The sequence below is a fragment of the Artemia franciscana genome, chromosome 20 (genome assembly GCF_032884065.1).
Source record: "Artemia franciscana chromosome 20, ASM3288406v1, whole genome shotgun sequence".
NCBI classification, from domain to species: Eukaryota; Metazoa; Arthropoda; class Branchiopoda; order Anostraca; family Artemiidae; genus Artemia; species Artemia franciscana.
The window spans coordinates 25,220,889-25,244,946 of record NC_088882.1 but is presented as its reverse complement, the minus strand read 5'-3'; the positions used below and the strand labels follow the sequence as shown (position 1 = coordinate 25,244,946).

The 24,058-nt window shown below is 35.5% G+C and overlaps 1 protein-coding gene across 1 annotated transcript in view; it reads right to left on the bottom strand.

Moving 5' to 3' along the window:
* The window catches only part of LOC136040031 (transmembrane protein 94-like), a 273,850-nt gene that overhangs the window by 161,684 nt on the left and 88,108 nt on the right, over positions 1-24,058 (bottom strand). The window contains exon 10 of the mRNA XM_065724097.1: positions 10,145-10,399. Coding sequence (XP_065580169.1) covers positions 10,145-10,399 — 255 coding nt within the window. The remainder of the gene's footprint in view (positions 1-10,144; positions 10,400-24,058) is intronic.

The window sequence follows — 24,058 nt, the reverse complement described above, 5'->3', positions numbered from 1 at the left end:
AGTTTTTTTATTAGTTTTTAGGTTTTTTTCTTTTCAGTTTTTTTTTTGTGGTGTTTACCTTTTTTTAGTTTTTTTTTAGTTTTTATTTTTTTTTGTAGTTTTTACCTAGCCAAGGTTCGAACCAACAACCTCTCGGACCTAGAACCTGCAACATAACGCGTTACCAACTCAGCTACTTTGGGCTTGAATACATTCGTTTTTGAATTGGTATATGATGAAATAATTCAGACGTCATATGCGGAAAGACAGACAGACAGACATAACACATATACAACTTATTTTTATATATATACCCCAACATTGCCCCAATACTTAGTTGGTGGGGCGCTTCGCGCCCCCCCCAAGCCCCCCCGCCCGCGTAAGTCGTTACGCGCCATATTAGCTACGCGCCATTGTAGTTGTGTCCCTGTGTCCCACCTGTGAATATAGATAGATTTATATATGTGTTTCAAACTACGTAAAAATTGCGAATATACAACTTTTTTGGCTTTCCCATTGTCTGTGCATATATAAAGCCGTATGTACTAATAATGACGTCATATGGAAACGCTCTTTTTACAAACAAACAAACATGCATACACACAACTCGTTTTTATATAGATAGATAGATAGATAGATACAATACCAATTAAATGCGTAAAACTTGCGAATATACAACATTCTTCGCTGTCCAATTGTCGCTGCATATAAATAGATTGTCAGGTTTACCGACCCTCGAACATACAACGTACAATTGTCCATGGGAAAAACAATCAGTATTAAGATCTATACCACATTTTTCTAATGATTGACCTTGAGCTTTGTTAATGGTGATTGCAAATGCTAATCGAATTGGGAATTGCAATCTTTTAAATTGAAAAGGCAGATCCGTTGGAATCATGAGAATGCGAGGAATAAGAACAGCCTCACCCTCGCAACGTGCATTCAATTCAGAATTTCTATCACTGATGAAGTACAATTGTAAAAATTTATGATTCTCGCCTGAGAATGGTAGAAGGGACCCTGCTCTATGATAAATTTGCCCTTTTACTTTGAAAATAGACATAAATTGATCTGGATTTTCGATTTGGGCTCCAAACGACGTCATTTGGAAACATGAGTTATATTTTCTGATTTGTTTCAAAAAACGCTTAGATTCTGACGTAGTTCCAGTAAGGAAAGTCTTCAATGGCTCTGGTGGTGCAGCCAATAGAGGAAGTTTAACTTTTCCTGAGGCGCAACACATTCCCATTGTTTCACCATTGAATTTCAAGACCTTGCAATAGGGACAAATTTTAGACATAGTCCCGATTTGAACACATCTATTCAAGCTATAATCATCGACTGGGCTGTACCTGAATGCCAGGCGATAACTTTCAGGTTGCTCTGATTCCTCGGCACGCTTTCTTTTCTTACTTTCTCTATCAGCAGCAAGCCTGATATCTTGCTGTTCTTGTGATTCCTCGGCACGCCTTCTTTTTTCACTTTCTCTTTTAGCAGCAACTCTGGTTTCATGTTGCTCAGGTAGTTCCTCGGCACGCCTTCTTTTTTCACTTTCTCTTTTAGCAGCAAGTCTGGTTTCATGGTGCTCTGGTAGTTCCTCGGCACGCCTTCTTTTTTCACTTTCTCTTTTAGCAGCAAGTCTGCTTTCGCGTTGCTCTGGTAGTTCCTCGGCACGCTTTCTGTTCTTTCTTTCTCTATCAGCCTCAAGCCTGTTTCCTTGCTGTTCTTTTGATTCCTCGGCACGCTTTCTTTTCTGACTTTCTCTATCAGCAGCAAGTTTTTTGGCATAGACTCTTTGAGCATCTTCCTCGGCTGTTGCCATTGTAAGTTCATCAGTCATTTTAAAGTTAAACATTAATAGATTTCTACGTGAAAGCAGGTCTTATATATCTTTAATGACGTTACCGTCATAAAAAAAATGACGACAACTAACTTCATGACGTCAGTCAACACATAAACATGACGTCACCTCACAGACACATCCACAGACATGGGATGTGTCATGTCTGTGGTCACACAATCGTTTCCCAATTGCAACATCTTTTCCACGAAAATAATAATTTAGTGCGTCTGTTCAAAACAGCCATCGATTTGATGCCTACTGATACGCATAAAATTGTTATTTCCGCTGACAAAACGCCTCCTGGCCAACATGTGCGTAGATACAATGCTCCAACTATCGACGAAGTGGCAATCGTTATGGTCGGTGATCAGTTTTTACCTTGAGATATTATTCTTCATAAGCGAAACGCTCAGTTGTTAAGAATTGCTGAAACTCATCGATGCTACGATGCCCTACAATATCCTATCATTTTTTGGGATGGAGCCGACGGCTATCACTTTAATATTAAATTGATGAATCCAGCCACTAACAAAGAAATGAATAAGAAATGCAGTGCAATTCATTATTATTCCTATAGACTAATGATTCGGCAGGATGAAGAAAATTATATTTTAAAATGCCGTGAATTGTTTCACCAATTTGTCGTTGATATGTATGTTAAAATTGAATCAGAACGTTTGCTATATATCCGCCTGAATCAGACCAAGCTCCAATCTGAACAATACATTCATTTGCGAGATGCAGTTATAAATGACGGTAATACCACAAACGTTGGAAGATTAACAATTTTACCTTCGTCATATGCTGGCAGTCCCCGTCATATGCATGAATATGCTCAAGATGCTATTGCGTATGTTCGTCTCTATGGTCGTCCAGATTTATTTATTACATTTATATGTAATCAATCTTGGGACGAGATACTGTAGCTTTTACTTCAAGGACAATCGGCGGTTCATAGACACGACATTACGGCCCGTGTCTTCCGGCAAAAGTTGAAATCACTGATAAACTACATAGTAAAACTTGAAGTGTTTGGGTCAGTGCGATGCTGGATGTACTCAGTGGAATGGCAAAAACGAGGTTTGCCACACGCACATATACTAATCTGGCTACATAAAAAAATTACTTCGAACGAAATTGATGATGTGATTTCCGCTGAAATACCTGATGAAAATGTCGATAAGGGGTTACATGATATTATTGTAAAAAATATGATACATGGACCTTGCGGTGCACTGAACGAAAATTCACCATGCATGGCCAAAGGAAGGTGCACAAAGCAATATCCTCGACTTTGAGTATCCAACACTATTACTGGCAATGATGGTTACCCACAATATAAAAGAAGATCTACTGAAGATGGCGGTAAAACAGCAATAATAAAGAAGCGTAACGGTACCACCATCGAAGTAGATAACCAGTGGGTTGTTCCATATTCCCCATTATTATCAAAAACATTTAATGCACACATAAACGTTGAATACTGTAACTCCGTAAAGGCAATCAAATACATATGTAAATACGTCAACAAAGGCAGTGACATGGCAGTTTTTGGCTTGCAGCCCAAAATCAAAGATATCGACGAAATCGTACAATATCAGGCTGGAAGATACATAAGCAGTAATGAAGCTGTTTGGCGAATTCTTTCATTTCCGATACATGAACGTAGTCCAGCTGTTGTTCACTTAGCGGTACATTTACAGAATGGTCAACGTGTTTATTTCTCGGAAACCAACGTGCAACAAAGAGCCCTGAATCCACCGGATACAAAATTAACAGCTTTCTTTTCGCTTTGCAAAAATGATTCTTTTGCAAAAAAAAACTGCTGTATACTGAAGTGCCTTCGTATTACACGTGGAATACTAAAAATAAAGTATTTGAACGTCGAAAACAGGGTAAGTCAGTCGACGGTCAACCTACCATCTTCAAAGATACCACGATAGGAAGACTCTACACCATTCACCCCAATACACATGAATGCTTCTTTCTACGCCTGCTTTTGGTGAATGTACCCGGTCCGACATCCTTTGAGCATTTGAGAACTGTAAACGGTACTATACATGACACTTACCGTAGTGCATGCCAAGCTCTGAATTTATTGGAGAATGATCAACACTGGGATAACTACATCAATGACGCGTGCGAAACGTCAACCCCAAGTCAAATTCGTGCATTGTTTGGCATCATTTTAACAACTTGCTCTCCATCAGCTCCTACAGAGTTATGGGAAAAATATAAGTCAAAATGTCTTAAGATATACTCCATCGAAAACAGTTAGAGACGTCAGATATGACTTTTGATTTTACATCAGAAATTTATAACTACACTTTAGTTATTATAGAAGATTTGTGCGTACGTATGGCAAACAAACCTCTTCCGGATTTGGGAATGCCTTCACCTAACCGTATCGCTGCTGTTTCGACATGTGTAGAATTGGATCGTGAACAAAGTTACAGTACGAGTGATCTATTGTCGTATGTACAAAATAACATTTCCAAGTTAACGTCGGAACAAAAAGACATTTATGATACGATAATGCATTGTGTCGATAACAACGTTGGAGAAATTTTCCTTTTGGATGCGCCAGGAGGTACTGGTAAAGCGTTTGTGATAAAACTGATTCTGGCATCAAATCGATCAAAAAATGATATAGCGTTGGCAATTGCGTCGTCCGGAATAGCCGCAACATTGCTGCCTGGTGGAAGAACTGCTCATTCCGCTTTGAAATTGCCTCTGAATTTGCATTCTACAGAAACTCCCACGTGCAATATTTCCAAATCATCTGGGATGGGTAAAGTATTGCAGCAATTCAAACTTATTATTTGGGATGAGTGCACAATGGGACACAAAAAATCGCTCGAGGCTCTGGATCAATGCTTGAAAGATTTGCGAGGGAAGTCGAAACCCTTTGGCAGCACATTAATATTGGTTGCGGGAGATTTCAGGCAAACATTACCTATAATACCTAGATCAACTCCTGCAGACGAAATGAATGCTTGCCTGAAAAATTCTTATTTATGGGCACACGTAAAAACATTAAAATTAACTACAAACATGCGTGTCCGATTGCAACACGATGACTCTGGTCAAACATTTTCAGATCAATTGCTGGCAATTGGAAACGGAAAGCTCCCAGTAGACTCAATTTCAGGACGTATACAACTACCTGTTGATTTCTGTAATTTAGTGACGTCCAAAAATGAATTGATTGAAAAAGTATTTCCGAATATTCTAAAAAATTATAAAAATAATAAATGGCTAAGTGAAAGAGCGATTCTCGCACCCAAAAATATAGACGTCCACAAAATCAACAATATTGTTTTGACCAAGATTCGAGACCAGGCAGTCATTTACAAGTCAGTCGACACAGTTTTGGAACCAAATGAAGCGGTTAATTATCCATCTGAATTTTTAAATTCCATGGATCCTTCAGGGTTTCCACCACACGTGCTACAAGTAAAAATAGGCGTACCAATAATACTTTTAAGAAATATCAACCCACCAAAGCTTTGCAATGGCACGCGACCTGCCGTAAAAAAAAAACATTGGAAAACCTAATAGAGGCCACAATCTTGACAGGGCCTTTTGAGGGTGAGGCTGTTCTTATTCCTCGCATTCCCATGATTCCCAAGGATCTGCCTTTTCAATTTAAAAGATTACCCCAACAGCTAGTTTCTAATACAGATCTTAAAATGACAGAAGAACCTACAATGGCAGAAGAAACAGCCGAGGAAGCTGCTCAAAGAGCTAATGCCAATAAGCTTGCGGCTAATAGAGAAAGTAAGAAAAGAAAGCGTGCCGAGGAATCACAACAACAGCGTGAATACAGGCTTGCGGCTAATAAAGAAAGTATGAAAAGAAAGCATGCCGAGGAATCACAACAACAGCGTGAAAACAGGTTTACGTCTCAAAGAGAAATCACCAAAAGAAAGCGTGCCGAGGAATCACAAGAGCAACCTGAAACAACCTGGACAGCGAGGGTCAAAACGTATCAAAACTGAAAATGATAGCGATGATGATTGGGTATGGGATTTGACTTGGACAAGGTCATCAATGCCTACCAGATTTTAGTTAAAAAACAAAGGTTCGGCGATATGTATTTCATAGTAACGAAAGACAAGTCAAGGTAAAACAAACCAAACAACTTGAAAGTGATACTGATGATAAAAAAAAACGACGCTGAAAGGACTATCGTTTCCCAGTTGCAACATCTTTTCCACATAAATAAAAATTTAGTGCTTCTGTTCAAAACAGCAATCGAATTGGTGTCTACTGATACGCAACTATCAACGAAGTGGCAATCGTTATGGTCGGTGATTTGTATATGAAGTCAAAGGCTTTGTATATGACGTCATTATAAGTATATAAGAAGGCGTTTCAAAGAGAAGCTTTTATTAAACTCATCGATGCTACGATGCCCTACAATATCCTATCATTTTTTGGGATAAAGCCGACGGCTATCACTTTAATATTAAATTTATAAATCCAGCCACTAACAAAGAAATGGATAAGAAATTCATCGCAATGAAATATTATGCCTATAGATTAATGATTCTTCATTTATTAGATTTATATATAATCCATCTTGGGATTAGATACAACAGCTTTTACATCCTGGACAATCGCCGGTTCATAGACATGACATTACGGCCCGTGTCTTCCGGCAAAAGTTGCTCTCCTTCATCTCTTACAGAGTTATGGGAGAAATACAAATCGCAAATGGCAGAGAATATACTCCACCGAACACGGCTAGAAAGGTCAAATAACTAACTGCACTTTAGTTATGATTGAAGATTTGTGCTGGTCTGTTGCAAACAAACTTCTCAAGCATTTGGAAATACCTTCACCTAATCGTACTGCTCTATTTCTACATGTTTAGAATGGGATCGTGAACAAAGTTACAACATAATTGACCTATTGTCGTATGTTACAGACCGGGACACCGGGATACAAGGAATATAAATGACGACCGGGACACTCAAAGAGAAATTACAGACCGGGACACAAATGACAAGCGGGACACAGGGAATATAAATGACGACCGGGACATTCAAAGAGAAATTACAGACCGAGACACCGGGACACAAATGACGACCGGAACACAGGGGATATAAATGACGACCGGGACACAGGGATACAACTACAACGGGGACGCCGGAAGGGCACATGGGGGATATATAAATGACAACGGGGACACAGGGAAGATTTGATTAGCAATTACCATCAACAAAACCCAAGGGCAATCATTAGAAAAATGCGGTATAGATCTGAAGACGGATTTTTTTCCCATGGACAATTATATATTGCATGTTCAAGAGTCGGTAAAACTGACAATCTATTTATATGCACAGACAATGGGACAGCCAAGAATGTCGTATATTCGCAAGTTTTACGTAGTTAAAAACATATATACATCTATCTACATTTACAGGTGGGACACTGGGACACAACTACAATGGCGCGAAACTAATATGGCACGTAACGACTTACGCACGCGGGGGGCTTGGGGGGGGGACGCACCCCAACCAACTAGGTGTTGGTGTGGCACGAAGCACCACACCAAAAGCTAGTTATTTATAATAAATAGGGATTATGTAAATATCATCGGTATCATGGCTGTTGACATTTAAAATTTCAGTTACCCCATAGTAACTGAAATTTTAAAATAAATAATTTATAAACAAAAGTTACAGTACTACATCGTTCTTCCCCACAGCTAGCGGGCACTGTCACATAATATACAGCTTTTTAATGGCTAATTTTAAAGAAAACTGCCGTATTTAGAAGCCTCAAACTTTATATAACGAAGTTATTAAAATAGAATCACTTAAAAAAAAAAACTTAATTCTTATGTACAAGCTAGATGAATGATGATCATAATCGTATGTTGTAACCATATATGACGAAATAAGTGAATATAATATTTATACACGTTTATCTTATATAATTTGTGTGTATATAATTTCATTTTATTTTTTTTTCTCAGATCAGGATCGCTAAAGTTGTTATGTATACTAAAAAATATTTATGGTGTCTAATACTATAGTAAAGTTACATAAAGGTTTGATATAGTAACAGGCAGTGCAACAGCGCTATCTAAGTAAAGAACGATGTTGGCACAATTTATTTGTTTTTTTGTCTTAGACCAGGGTACTTCATATCGAAGGAGTTGTGATAAAAACTTCAAAAACGGCTCATTTGATTTGAAACTGAAATAGCTAGTGTCATTTTTAACCATCGAAAGTGATTGGTGGGCATCTAACCCCCTCCCATGCCCACCCTTTTCCCAAACGGATTCCCCAAATTTTTAGACAGCCATTTTGTTCAACGAAGTTCAAAGGTCTGGAAATTATGTCTTTGAGAATGACATCCTCCAGAGCCCAAAAGGGCAGAGCTTGTAAGTTATGCCCATATACGTATATGTAAGCATATCTCAGTAAAAGGTTGTAAGGGCCGTATAAGGTCTTTATAGAAAGCGTCGTCGTAGAAACTTCAAAAAAGTCTCAGAAATTAAGAGGGTTAGTGCCCCTTATGATAGTCAGAACTAATCGGAGGGAAAATGCCCCTTCCACGCCGAGCATTTCTCCAAACATTTCCGATCAAAATTTTGATATAGCCATTTTGAATGTAGTTAAAAAGCTGGAAATCCTGTCTTTGAAGACGACAATCCCTCCCCCCACAGCCCTTAGGACAATGGTTGTAAGTTTTGCCCTTGGGGCATGTAAGGTTTCTATAAAAAGCTTTGCCGTAGAAGCTTCAAAAAGGGCTCATTTGATTGAAAATTGAGAGGATTGGTGCCTGTTTATTAGTCAAGAATTATCAGGGTACAATTTTCCCCCTCCCCCACACGGCTAACGAGAATAGTTAACCTTAAAAAATAATTTTTTTAGGCTAAACGAGAATACCGAAAAAAAAAGTGAATATTTCGAGAAAACAACCGCCTTTCTTCTCCAGCACGAACAAAATAATATATTCAAGGAATATGCTGAAGAAAAAACCCAACGAAACAAACGCGGAAAGTCAATGTAAAAAAAACTAGATACCTATGAAAAAAAAAGAAAAAGAAAAAAAAATTCAAAAAAGCCAAAAATTATAAGAATTGAAACCAAATACTTAACAACCATAAACCGAGTCATTTGCCAATATACACAATTTGCACATAATCAAAATAATTAGAACTGCAATTGACGGATACTAGCGTACAACTAAGAAATAAAAGAAAAAATTCATTCCCTTAAAAAAACGAACCAGCAGTTAAATAAGTTGAAGAACTATGTCATCTGATTTCTGATTTTAAAAATTGCATTCCTTCCAGACACCCTGTAAGATCTAAAGAGTTAACAACTTTAATTATGTGATTGGGAAGGTGCTTCAAGCTTTATTTTAGGAATTACTGAAGCATCAGCTTCTCTTTTGAGACAACCAAAATATGACTCAATTTATTCTTAAACCACCGGAATCTCTATTCGAAACTAGACCTAAATTTTAGCATTTAAAAATTTCAATAGCTTTTCTGTAGTGCAATTCTTCTGCAAGGAATACAACTGTTAAAATCGAAAATCAGACGACAGAGTTCTTCAACTTATTTAATTGCTGGTTCGTTTTGTTTTTAGTGAATGAATTTAATTTTTTTTTTTCTCAGTTGTTCGCTAGTATCCGTCGATGGCAGTTCTAATTTTTAAGACAATGTACAAATCACGAATATTGGCGAGTGACTCGCTTTATGGTTGTTAGGTATTTTGGTTTTTTCATTGTTTTTTTTCACATTGACTTTCACGTTTGTTTTATTGGTTTTTTCTTCGGCATTTTCCTTGAATATATTATTTCACTTTTATTGGAATTTATATATCTTTAAATTTTTTGGTTTTCTCATTTTTTTTTTTTTTTTGCTGTTTTTTTCTCACATTGACTTTTCGCGTTTGTTTTATTGGTTTTATCTTCGTCATTTTCCTTGAAATCTTTACAGGAGGTGCATTTAACAAATATCTTTACAGGAGGTGCATAGAGTAAAATTTCTGTGAAAAACCATAATAATTTTTGGTAACAGGAATGGGTCTATCACTTTAAAAAAGTGAACATTCGAACCTAGGTATTACAGACAATCCTTAAGTCTCTAATCACTAGAAAACCTTAGGGAATTCCCCATATTCCAGAAAGAGAATAATCTCAATAAACAGATTTCTTTTCAAATATTCTTAACGAGGAATGTGCTTCTAAACTGCCCAGGAAAGTATTACTGACTATTGCTATAATTTTAAATTTTCGGGTTTATGAGTGGGTTTATAGTTGAATGGACTACAATAGGTTTTGAAAACTTACCACTGCAATAGGGATCCCAAAATGTTCCATAGTCATTATGAACAGTAGATACCTTTCTTTTTCAACGGAACTCGTCGGTCTCTTACATGACTTCTGTACAAATACTTTCAAATTCCGAATATAAGGTGTCTCTTCTAGAACACAATAGATATGCTGTAAAGGTTCACACTGCCTTATATCTACAGCAGGATTTTTGTCAGGAAATGGCGAATAGACTTCATTGTATTCAAAATTCTTGACGTCTTCCTCATTGTCCTGAAACACAAAACAAATAAATTTCCTTTGTCACCATTTCTTTAAACAGATACTACTACTACTAAGAATTCACTGCACTACCAAGCCACTTGATCCCAAAACAGCTGCGAACCCTCCTCCTGAATCCACATCTATTCAAAGCTCCACTCTTTACCCCCTCCCAAGAAGTTCCTATTTCCTTTATTTCTATCCTTGTGGTCTCCTCTCACTCCAGTCAGGGACGACCTGCTCTTCGTGTGACCCTAGACTGAAGGCTGAAAATAACGATCTTAGGCAAACTCTTATCCTTCATCAGCAAAACATGTCCTGACACAGCATGCTAGACTATCTAGAAATAATACAAGTAAATATTTAATTTAAGATATTTTATCTTCGGCAATAGACAGATATTACAATGCCTTCGTACAATATTTTGTTCGTCCTTTTAACTATTGATTTTATTGCTTAGTATTTTCTTATCTTTTAAGAACTTTGCACATTGGATTTGTTGTTGCTTCTTGTAGCTCTTTGCATCATTTGCTTTTTCAGTATTTACGATCTCACGTCGCCTTAAATCAGTTGTAGCGAATAAGTAGGTTCTATTCTTATACTTGTCGCTGTTTCAACTTAAAGTCGTGTCTGATACTTTCAAACTTTGACATTGCCAAAGAGTATTCGTTAAGCTACTCCCAAAAGTAGGATAAGCAGGGCAACATGTGTTCAATTAAATTTTTATCCAGGCTTCAGAGTCAAAACACTTAGGTGGAAATTGACCAAAAATTTCACCTTTAAAATCAATAATCATAACGATTTTCTTTCAATATTTAGTTGCAACACATTACATTTCTTTAATCGTGTATTCCATTCCAATGTCTAGATCTTCTTTCCTAATAGTTCTATTTTATTTTATTTCCATTTTCATTTCGCTTAAGCGTTTCTCCATTTATTAGTTGCGAATTTCATTACACAAAATTCCTAATCGAAATTAATTTTCCCTTAAATTACCGCTGGCTTTCTTCCCAAGAATCCTTCATTTATAACTATGGGAAGAAATCCAAACACGCGTCAAAAAATTGTCGCATTAAACACAATCAGATTATATAAAATCTCATTGCAGGCCAGGATGGCCAAAAATGGTTCAGGATTCCTTCTCTGATTTTGGTTCACCTAGACCAGTTAATAGTTTCAATTGTTTCAAATGTAAATCAAGATTACCATCATCATCCAGTAATCTGCTTTTGTTACTGGTATGCCTCCAATATTTACATATTGGAAGCTTCAAAGCTGTAAGTTTCAAGGCTAGAACTATAAGCTTAAAGCTATAAGCTTAAGGCCATAAGCTTCAAAGCTACTATAAGCTTCATAGTTGAATTTTAATTAATAAAAACTTTAACATTAAATTATTATACTTTATCAGTAGGATAGGGAGAGTGGAATTTAATTAACCATTCTTTCAATTACATCTATATTTCGCAAGACCTGTTTTGCTCTTAAAGCTCAAAATGGGCCTAAATTTTAATTTAAAATGGTGTGAATCCAATTAAAAAGGGGGTAAATTGACGGGGTGATCTAGGTGGGGTCTAGAGCCCATGTTTACATTCTGAAAAGTAAAAAATGACACCAAATTTAATTTCCATTTTGAGTTTAGAGATAGAAATGTTAAAAATGTGCATTATTTGATGTTAGAATAATGTGCAACGGACGGATAATTATGTAAATTGAATGGATGAGTAAGGCGGGGGAGAAACTCCATTTACTATACCACCCATATCGAGACAAAAAGTATAATATTAAACTTTCCTGGTTCAGAACCCTTATGTAGGGAAATTAAGTTCCTTGGCTTAAATAACTAACAGAATCCATTGCCTTGAAAAAATTGCAAACTTACTTGAACTACGATATGAGAAATATATATATATATATATATATATATATATATATATATATATATATATATATATATATATATATGTATGTATATATATATATATATACTAGCTGTTGGGGTGGCGGTTCGCGCCACCCCAACACCTAGTTGGTGGGGCACTTCGCGCCCCCAAGCCCCCCCCACGCGCGTGATGACGACTGGGACACAGGGACACAACTACAACGGGGACGCCGGTGGGGGCACAGGGGTATATATAAATGACGATGGAGACACAGGGAATGTTTGATTAGCAATCACCATCAGCAAAACTCAAGTGCAATCATTAGAATAATGAGGTATAGATCTGAATACGGATTGTTGTTCCCATGGACAATTATATGTTGCATGTTCAAGAGTCGGTAAACCTGTAGTGGGACACAGGGACACAACTACAATGGCACGTAACTAATATGGCGCGTAACAACTTACACTCGCGGGGCGGCTTATATATATATATCTATATATATAAAAATAAGTTGTCTGTCTGTGTGTCTGTCTGTCAGGTGACGTCATGTTTCTGTGTCGACTGACGTCATGAAGTTAGTTGTCGTCATTTTTGCTATGACGGTGACGTCATTAATGGTATTTAAGACATGCGTTCACGGAAAAATGTTTAATTGTAAAATGACTGAAGAACCTACAATGGCAACAGCCGAGGAAGCTGCTCAAAGAGTCTATGCCAAAAAACTTGCTGCTGATAGAGAAAGTAAGAAAAGAAAGCGTGCCGAGAAATCACAAGAACAGCAAGAAAACAGGCTTGCAGCTGATAGAGAAAGTAAGAAAAGAAAGCGTGCCGAGGAATCACAAGAACAGCAAGAAAACAGGCTTGCGGCTAAAGAACGCAAAACCGCGCAGTTAGATGAAAATCCACCTGGAAAGCGAGAGTCAAAACATATCAAAACTGAAAATAATAGCGATGATGATTGGGTTTGGGATTTTGACTTGGATAAGGTCATCAATGCCTACCAGATTTAAGTTAAAAAACAAAGGTTCGGCGATATGTACTTCATAGTGACGCTGAAAAATAAAGAAGAAAAAAAAACTGAAAAAATGTAAAAAACTAAAAAAAACTAAAAAGAAAAAACACGCAAAGATAAATTACAGACCGGGGACACAAATGACGACCGACACAGAGGGAATATAAATGACGACCAGGAACCTCAAAGAAAAATTACAGACTGGGACACCCGGACACAAATCACGACCGGGAATATAAATGACGACCGGGACGCAGGGACACAACTACAACGGGGACGCCGGGGGCACAGGCGGGATATATAATTGACGACTAAGACACAGGGATTGTTTGAATAGAAATTACAGACCGGGACACCGGGACACAAATGACGACCGGGACACTGGGACACAGGGAATATAAATGACGACCGGGACACTCAAAGAGAAAATACAAACTGGGACACCAGGACACAAATGACGACCGGGACACAGGGAATATAAATGCTATTTATATGCACAGACAATGGGACAGCGAAGAATGTTGTATATTCGCATGTTTTACGTAGTTAAAAATATATATTTATATCTATCTCTATTCACAGGTGGGACACAGGGACACAGCTACAATGGCGCGTAACTAATATGGCGCGTAACGACTTACGCGCGCGGGGGGGCTTGGGGGTGCGCGAAGCGCCCCACCAACTAGGTGTTGGGGTGGCGCGAAGCGCCACCCCAACAGCTAGTATATATATATATATATATATATATATATATATATATATATATATATATATATATATATATATATATATATATATATATATATATATATATATATCTATATATATAAAAATAAGTTGTCTGTGGATGGATGTGTGGATGGATGTGTGGATGGATGTGTCAGGTGACGTCACCTGAAAAAACTGGATTAGGTGACGTCAAAACTGAAAAAACTAAAAAAAGGCAAAAACTACAAAAAAACTAAAAACTAATAAAAAAAATAAAAAAGCTAAAAAACTAAAAAAACTATAAAGGTAAAAACCAATAAAAAACTAAAAAAAAAACTGAAAAAACTAAAAAAAGGCAAAAACTACAAAAAAAAAACTAAAAACTAATAAAAAAAGTAAAAAAGCTAAAAAACTAAAAAAACTAAAAAAACTAAAAAAAGGTAAAAAACTAAAAAAAATAAAAAATAAAAAAAAACTAAAAAAAAGGAAAAAACTGAAAAATAAGCTAAAATAAAGGTAAAAACCAATAAAAAACTAAAAAAAAAAGGAAAAAACTAATAAATGACGACACTCAAAGAGAAAGCGACCAGGACAAAAAACTAAAAAAAAAGGCAAAAACTACAAAAAAACTAAAAACTAATAAAAAAATAAAAAAGCTAAAAAACTAAAAAAACTAAAAAAGGTAAAAAACTAAAAAAACTAAAAACTAAAAAAAAACTAAAAAAGGTAAAAACTAAAAGAACTAAAAAAGAAAAAAATAAATGACGACACTCAAAGAGAAAGCGACCAGGACAAAAGGAATGTTCGATTAGCAATCAACAAAGCACCGGGACACAGGGAGTATAAATGACGACCAGGACACAAGTAAAAAAAAAAATTAACAAAACTAAAAAGAAGGTAAAAACTACAAAAAAACTAAAAAGAAAAAAAAACTAAAAACTAATAAAAAAACTAAAAAATCTAAAAATCTAAATAAACTAAAAAAGAAAAAAAGGAAAAAAATAAAGGAGAAAAACAAAACTAAAAAACGAATGTATATACAGACCGGTACACCGGGATACAAATGACGACCGGGACACAGGGAATATAAATAACGACCGGGACACAGGGACACAACTACAACGGGGACACCGGGGGAAACAGGGGGATATAAATGACGACCGGGACAAAAAAACTAAAAAGAAATAAAAACTAAAAACTAATAAAAAAAACTAAAAAATCTAAAAATCTAAATAAGCTAAAAAAGAAAAAAAAAGGAAAAAAATAAAGGAGAAAAACAAAACTAAAAAACGAATGTATATACAGACCGGGACACCGGGATACAAATGATGACCGGGACCCGGGACACAGGGAATATAAATGACGACCGGGACACAGGGACACAACTACAACGGGGACACCGGGGGAAACAGGGGGATAACCTGACAATCTATTTATATGCAAAGACAATGGGACAGCAAAGAATGTTGTATATTCGCAAGTTTTACGTAGTTAAAACCATATATATATATATATATCTATATTCACAGGTGGGACATAGGGACACAACTACAATGGCGCGTAACTATTATGGCGCGTAACGACTTACGCGCGCGGGGGGGGCTTGGGGGGGGCGCGAAGCGCCCCCACCAACTAGGTGTTGGGGTGGCGCGAAGCGCCACCCCAACAGCTAGTATATATATATATGTATATATATATATATATATATATATGTATATATATATATATATATATGTATATATATATATATATATATATATATATATATATATATATATATATATATATATATATACTAGCTGTTGGGGTGGCGCTTCGCGCCACCCCAACACCTAGTTGGTGGGGGCGCTTCGCGCCCCCCCCAAGCCCCCCCGCGCGCGTAAGTCGTTACGCGCCATAATAGTTACGCGCCATTGTAGTTGTGTCCCTATGTCCCACCTGTGAATATAGATAGATATATATATATATGGTTTTAACTACGTAAAACTTGCGAATATACAACATTCTTTGCTGTCCCATTGTCTTTGCATATAAATAGATTGTCAGGTTTACCGACTCTTGAACATGCAACATATAATGGTCCATGGGAAAACAATCTGTATTCAGATCTATACCTCATGATTCTAATGATTGCCCTTGAGCTTTGTTGATGGTGATTGCTAATCGACCATTCCCTGTCCCGGTGTCCCGGTCGTCATTTACATCCCCCTGTTTCCTCCGGTGTCCCCGTTGTAGTTGTGTCCCTGTGTCCTGGTCGTCATTTATATTCCCTGTGTCCCGGTCGTCATTTGTATCCCGGTGTCCCGGTCTGTATATACATTCGTTTTTTAGTTTTGTTTTTCTCCTTTATTTTTTTCCTTTTTTTTTCTTTTTTAGCTTATTGTCATTTATACTCCCTATGTCCCGGTGCTTTGTTGATTGCTAATCGAACATTCCTTTTGTCCTGGTCGCTTTCTCTTTGAGTGTCGTCATTTATTTTTTTCTTTTTTAGTTCTTTTAGTTTTTACCTTTTTTAGTTTTTTTTAGTTTTTTAGATGAAAATTTTTTTTAGTTTTTTCCTTTTTTTCTTTTTAGTTTTTAATTGGTTTTTACCTTTATGTTAGCTTATTTTTCAGTTTTTTCCTTTTTTTATTAGTTTTTAGTTTTTTTGTAGTTTTTGCCTTTTTTTAGTTTTTTCAGTTTTTTTTTAGTTTTTTATTGGTTTTTACCTTTATTTTAGCTTATTTTTCAGTTTTTTCCTTTTTTTTAGTTTTTTTTAGTTTTTTTAGTTTTTTACCTTTTTTTAGTTTTTTTAGTTTTTTTAGTTTTTTAGCTTTTTTATTTTTTTTATTAGTTTTTAGTTTTTTTTGTAGTTTTTGCCTTTTTTTTAGTTTTTTTAGTTTTTTAGCTTTTTTATTAGTTTTTAGTTTTTTTTGTAGTTTTTGCCTTTTTTTAGTTTGACAACTTATTTTTATATATATAGATAGTTTTTTTTTTTTTACTTATGTCCTGGTCGTCATTTATACTCCCTGTGTCCCGGTGCTTTGTTGATTGCTAATCGAACATTCCTTTTGTCCTGGTCGCTTTCTCTTTGAGTGTCGTCATTTATTAGTTTTTTCCTTTTTTTTAGTTTTTTATTGGTTTTTACCTTTATTTTAGCTTATTTTTCAGTTTTTTCCTTTTTTTTAGTTTTTTTTTTATTTTTTATTTTTTTTAGTTTTTTACCTTTTTTTAGTTTTTTTAGTTTTTTTAGTTTTTTAGCTTTTTTACTTTTTTTATTAGTTTTTAGTTTTTTTTTTGTAGTTTTTGCCTTTTTTTAGTTTTTTCAGTTTTTTTTTTAGTTTTTTATTGGTTTTTACCTTTATAGTTTTTTTAGTTTTTTAGCTTTTTTATTTTTTTTATTAGTTTTTAGTTTTTTTTGTAGTTTTTGCCTTTTTTTAGTTTTTTCAGTTTTGACGTCACCTAATCCAGTTTTTTCAGGTGACGTCACCTGACACATCCATCCATCCATCCACAGACAGACAACTTATTTTTATATACTAGCTGTTGGGGTGGCGCTTCGCGCCACCCCAACACCTAGTTGGTGGGGGCGCTTCGCGCCCCCCCCAAGCCCCCCCGCGCGCGTAAGTCGTTACGCGCCATAATAGTTACGCGCCATTGTAGTTGTGTCCCTATGTCCCACCTGTGAATATAGATAGATATATATATATGGTTTTAACTACGTAAAACTTGCGAATATACAACATTCTTTGCTGTCCCATTGTCTTTGCATATAAATAGATTGTCAGGTTTACCGACTCTTGAACATGCAACATATAATGGTCCATGGGAAAACAATCTGTATTCAGATCTATACCTCATGATTCTAATGATTGCCCTTGAGCTTTGTTGATGGTGATTGCTAATCGACCATTCCCTGTCCCGGTGTCCCGGTCGTCATTTACATCCCCCTGTTTCCCCCGGTGTCCCCGTTGTAGTTGTGTCCCTGTGTCCCGGTCGTCATTTATATTCCCTGTGTCCCGGGTCCCGGTCGTCATTTGTATCCCGGTGTCCCGGTCTGTATATACATTCGTTTTTTAGTTTTGTTTTTCTCCTTTATTTTTTTCCTTTTTTTTTCTTTTTTAGCTTATTTAGATTTTTAGATTTTTTAGTTTTTTTATTAGTTTTTAGTTTTTTTTTTCTTTTTAGTTTTTTTGTCCCGGTCGTCATTTATATCCCCCTGTTTCCCCCGGGTCGTCATTTATACTCCCTGTGTCCCGGTGCTTTGTTGATTGCTAATCGAACATTCCTTTTGTCCTGGTCGCTTTCTCTTTGAGTGTCGTCATTTATTTTTTTCTTTTTTAGTTCTTTTAGTTTTTACCTTTTTTAGTTTTTTTTAGTTTTTAGTTTTTAGTTTTTTTAGTTTTTTACCTTTTTTTAGTTTTTTTAGTTTTTTTTAGTTTTTTAGCTTTTTTATTTTTTTTATTAGTTTTTAGTTTTTTTGTAGTTTTTGCCTTTTTTTAGTTTTTTTAGTTTTTTAGCTTTTTTATTAGTTTTTAGTTTTTTTTGTAGTTTTTGCCTTTTTTTAGTTTTTTTAGTTTTTTAGCTTTTTTATTTTTTTTATTAGTTTTTAGTTTTTTTTTGTAGTTTTTGCCTTTTTTTTCTCTTTGAGTGTCGTCATTTATTAGTTTTTTCCTTTTTTTTTTTAGTTTTTTATTGGTTTTTACCTTTATTTTAGCTTATTTTTCAGTTTTTTCCTTTTTTTTAGTTTTTTTTATTTTTTATTTTTTTTAGTTTTTTACCTTTTTTTAGTTTTTTTAGTTTTTTAGCTTTTTTACTTTTTTTTATTAGTTTTTAGTTTTTTTTGTAGTTTTTGCCTTTTTTTAGTTTTTTCAGTTTTTTTTTTAGTTTTTTATTGGTTTTTACCTTTATAGTTTTTTTAGTTTTTTAGCTTTTTTATTTTTTTTATTAGTTTTTAGTTTTTTTTGTAGTTTTTGCCTTTTTTTAGTTTTTTCAGTTTTGACGTCACCTGATCCAGTTTTTTCAGGTGACGTCACCTGACACATCCATCCATCCATCCACAGACAACTTATTTTTATATATATAGATAGATATAGAAGATATATATATATATATATATCTATTCACAGGTGGGACACAGGGACACAACTATAATGGCGCGTAACTAATATGGCGCGTAACGACCTACGCGCGCGGGGGGGGATTAGGGGGCGCGAAGCGCCCCTCCAACTAGGTGTTGGGGTGGCGCGAAGCGCCATCCTAACAGCTAGTTTATATATAAATAAGTTGTCTGTGTGTCTGTCGAGTGACGTCACTGTCCGCATATGACGTCTGAATTATTTCATCACATACCAATTCAAAAACGAATGTATTCAAGCAGAAGCAGCTCAGTTATATAACTACCTGTGTTGGTGCAGTGGGTTTGACCTTATCGTGGTAATACGGGACCCAGAGATCGAACCATGCACCAGGAATGCACTACAGGGCCGACCCAGGGACCTTAGTAGTCAATGTTCCAGGTTCTAGGTCCGAGAGGTTCCAGGTTCGAACCTTGGCTTTAGCATTAATACAAAAGAAGAAAAAAAACAAAAAAAGATAAAAACTACAAAAAAACTAAAACCAAAATACAAAAAAAAACTAAAAAGGCTAAAAAACTAAAAAAATGATAAAAAACTAAAAACTAAAAAATTAAAAAAAAACTAAAAACCAATTAAAAAAAACCTAAAAAAACGAAAAACTGAAAAAGAAAAAAAAAACTAAAAAAAGGAAAAAAACTGACAAATAAAGGAGAAAAAGAAAACTAAAAAAATAAACATAAAAATAAAAATAAACTAAAAAAGGGATATGTATTCAAGCCGAAGTATCTGAGTTGGTAAAGCGTTTTGTTCCAGGTTCTAGGTCCGACAGGTTCCAGGTTCGAACCTTGGCTTTAGCATTAATACAAAAGAAGAAAAAAAACTAAAAAAGAAAAAAAACTAAAAAAAAACTAAAAAACAGGTAAAAACTACTAAAAAAAAAACTAAAAAAGCTAAAAAACTAAAAAAAAAACTGTAAAAAAGGTAAAAAACTAAACTAAAAAAGAAAAAAAACTAAAAAAAATAAAAAAAAAGGGTAAAAACAGCAAAAAAAACTAAAAAGAAAAAAAAGAAAAACTAATAAAAAAACTAAAAACTGAACAAGAAAAAAAAACTAAAAAAAGGAAAAAAACTGAAAAATAAAGGAGAAAAAGAAAACTAAAAAAAAAAAAAAATAAAAAAAAAAGGTAAAAACTAAAAAAAAAACTAAAAATAAAAAAGTAAAAAACTAAAAAGCTAAAAAAGGCAAAAACCAAAAACAAAACAAAAAGAAAAAAAGGAAAAAAACTAAAAATTTATTTCATCATATACCAATTCAAAAACGAATGTATATACAGACCGGGACACAGGGAATATAAATGACGACCGGGACACTCAAAGAGAAATTACAGACTGGGACACCGGGACACAAATGACGACTGGGACGTGTGTGTCGACTGACGTCATGTTTGTGTATCGATGACGTCATATTTGTCGACTATAAATGAAGACTGGGACACAGGGACACAACTACAACGTGGACGCCGGGGGGCACAGGGGGATATATAAATGACGATGGACACAGGGAATGTTTGATTAGCAATCACCATCAACAAAGCTCAAGGGCAATCATTAGAATAATGAGGTATAGATCTGAATACGGATTGTTTTTCCCATGGACAATTATATATTGCATGTTCAAGAGTCGGTAAACCTGACAATCTATTTATATGTACAGACAATGGGACAGCGAAGAATGTTGTATATTCGCAAGTTTTACGCAGTTAAATATATATATATATATATATATATATATATATATATATATATATATATATATATATATATATATATATATATATATATATATATATATATATATATATATATATATATATATATATATATATATATATATATATATATATATATATATATATATATATATATACTAGCTGTTGGGGTGGCGCTTCGCGCCACCCCAACACCTAGTTGGTGGGGCGCTTCGCGCCCCCCAAGCCCCCCCGCGCGCGTAAGTCGTTACGCGCCATTGTAGTTGTGTCCCTGTGTCCCACCTGTGAATATAGATAGATTTATATATGTCTTTCAAACTACGTAAAAATTGCGATTATACAACATTCTTGGCTTTCCCATTGTCTGTCCATATACAAAGCCGTATGTACTAATAATGACGTCATATGCAAAAGCTCTTTTTACAAAGAAACAAACATGCATACACACAACTCGTTTTTATATAGATAGATAGATAGATAGATACAATACAAATTAACTGCGTAAAACTTGCGAATATACAACATTCTTCGCTGTCCAATTGTCGCTGCATATAAATAAATTGTCAGGTTTACCGACCCTCGAACATGCAACGTACAATTGTCCATGGGAAAAGCAATCAGTATTGAGATCTATACCACATTTTTCTAATGATTGACCTTGAGCTTTGTTAATGGTGATTGCAAATGCTAATCGAATTGGGAATTGCAATCTTTTAAATTGAAAAGGCAGATCCGTTGGAATCATGGGAATGCGAGGAATAAGAACAGCCTCACCCTCAAAAGGCCCTGTCAAGATTGTGGCCTCTATTAGGTTTTCCATTGTTTTTTTTTTACGGCAAGTCGCGTCCCATTGCAAAGCTTTGGTGGGTTGATATTTCTTAAAAGTATTATTGGTACGCCTATTTTTAGTTGTAGCACGTGTGGTGGAAACCCTGAAAGATCCACGGAATTTAAAAATTCAGATGGATAATTAACCGCTTCATTTGGTTCCAAAACTGTGTCGACTGACTTGTAAAGGACTGCCTGGTCTCGAATCTTGGTCAAAACAATATTGTTGATTTCGTGGACGTCTATATTTTTGGGTGCGAGAATCGCTCTTTCACTTAGCCATTTATTATTTTTATAATTTTTTAGAATATTCGGAAATACTTTTTCAATCAATTCATTTTTGGACGTCACTATATTACAGAAATCAGCAGGTAGTTGTATACGTCCTGAAATTGAGTCTACTGGGAGCTTTCCGTTTCCCATTGCCAGCAATTGATCTGAAAATGTTAGACAAGAGTCATCGTTTTGCAATCGGACACGCATATTTGTAGTTAATTTTAATGTTTTTACGTGTGCCCATAAATTAGAATTTTTCAGGCAAGCATTCATTTCGTCTGCAGGAGTTGAACTAGGTATTATAGGTAATGTTTGCCTGAAATCTCCCGCAAGCAATATTAATGTGCTGCCAAAGGGTTTCGACTTCCCTCGCAAATCTTTCAAGCATTGATCCAGAGCCTCGAGCGATTTTTTGTGTGCCATTGTGCACTCATCCCAAATAATAAGTTTGCATTGCTGCAATACTTTACCCATCCCAGAAGATTTGGAAATATTGCACGTGGGAGTTTCTGTAGAATGCAAGTTCAGAGGCAATTTCAAAGCGGAATGAGCAGTTCTTCCACCAGGCAGCAATGTTGCGGCTATTCCGGAAGACGCAATTGCCAACGCTATATCATTTTTTGATCGAATTGATCCCAGAATCAGTTTTATCACAAACGTTTTACCAGTACCTCCTGGCGCATCCAAAAAGAAAATTTCACCAACGTTGTTATCGACACAATGCATTATCGTATCATAAATGTCTTTTTGTTCCGACGTTAACTTGGAAATGTTATTTTGTACATACGACAATATATCACTCGTACTGTAACTTTGTTCACGATCCAATTCTACACATGTCGAAACAGCAGCGATAAGGTTAGGTGAAGGCATTCCCACATCCTGAAGAGGTTTGTTTGCCATATGTACGCACAAATCTTCTATAACAACTAAAGTGTAGTTATAAATTTCTGATGTAAAATCAAAAGTAATATCTGACGTCTCTAACTGTTTTCGATGGAGTATATCTTCGGACATTTTTTACTTATATTTTTCCCATAACTCTGAAAGAGCTGATGGAGAGCAAGTTGTTAAAATGATGCCAAACAATGCACGAATTTGACTTGGGGTTGAAGTTTCGCACGCGTCATTGATGTAGTTATCCCAGTGTTGGTCATTCTCCAATAGATTCAAAGCTTGGCATGCACTACAGTAAGTGTCATGTATAGTACCATTTACAGTCCTCAAATACTCAAAGGATGTCGGACCGGGCACATTCACCAAAAGCAGGCGTAGAAAGAAGCATTCATGTTGATTGGGGTGAACGGTGTAAAGTCTTCCTAAAGGTGGTATCTTTGAAGATGGTAGGTTGGCCGTCGACTGACTTACCCTGTTTTCGACGTTCAAATACTTTATTTTTAGTATTCCATGTGTAATACGAAGGCACTTCAGTATACAGCAGTTTTTTTGCAAAAGAATCATTTTTGCAAAGCGAAAAGAAAGCGGTTCACTTTGTATCCGGTGGATTCAGGGCTCTTTGTTGCACGTTGATTTCCGAGAAATAAACACGTTGACCATTCTGTAAATGTACCGCTAAGTGAACAACAGCTGGACTACGTTCATGTACCGGAAATGAAAGAATTCGCCAAACAGCTTCATTACTGCTTATGTATCTTCCAGCCTGATATTGTACGATTTCGTCGATATCTTTGATTTCGGGCTGCAAGCCAAAAACTGCCATGTCACTGCCTTTGTTGACGTATTTACATATGTATTTGATTGCCTTTACGGAGTTACAGTATTCAACGTTTATGTGTGCATTAAATGTTTTTGATAATAATGGGGAATATGGAACAACCCACTGGTTATCTACTTCGATGGTGGTACCGTTACGCTTCTTTATTATTGCTGTTTTACCGCCATCTTCAGTAGATCTTCTTCTATATTGTGGGTAACCATCATTGCCAGTAATTGTGTTGGATACTAAAAGTCGAGGATATTGCTTTGTGCACCTTCCTTTGGCCATGCATGGTGAATTTTCGTTCAGTGCACCGCAAGGTCCATGTATCATATTTTTTACAATAATATCATGTAACCCCTTATCGACATTCTCATCAGGTATTTCAGCTGAAATCACATCATCAATTTCGTTCGAAGTA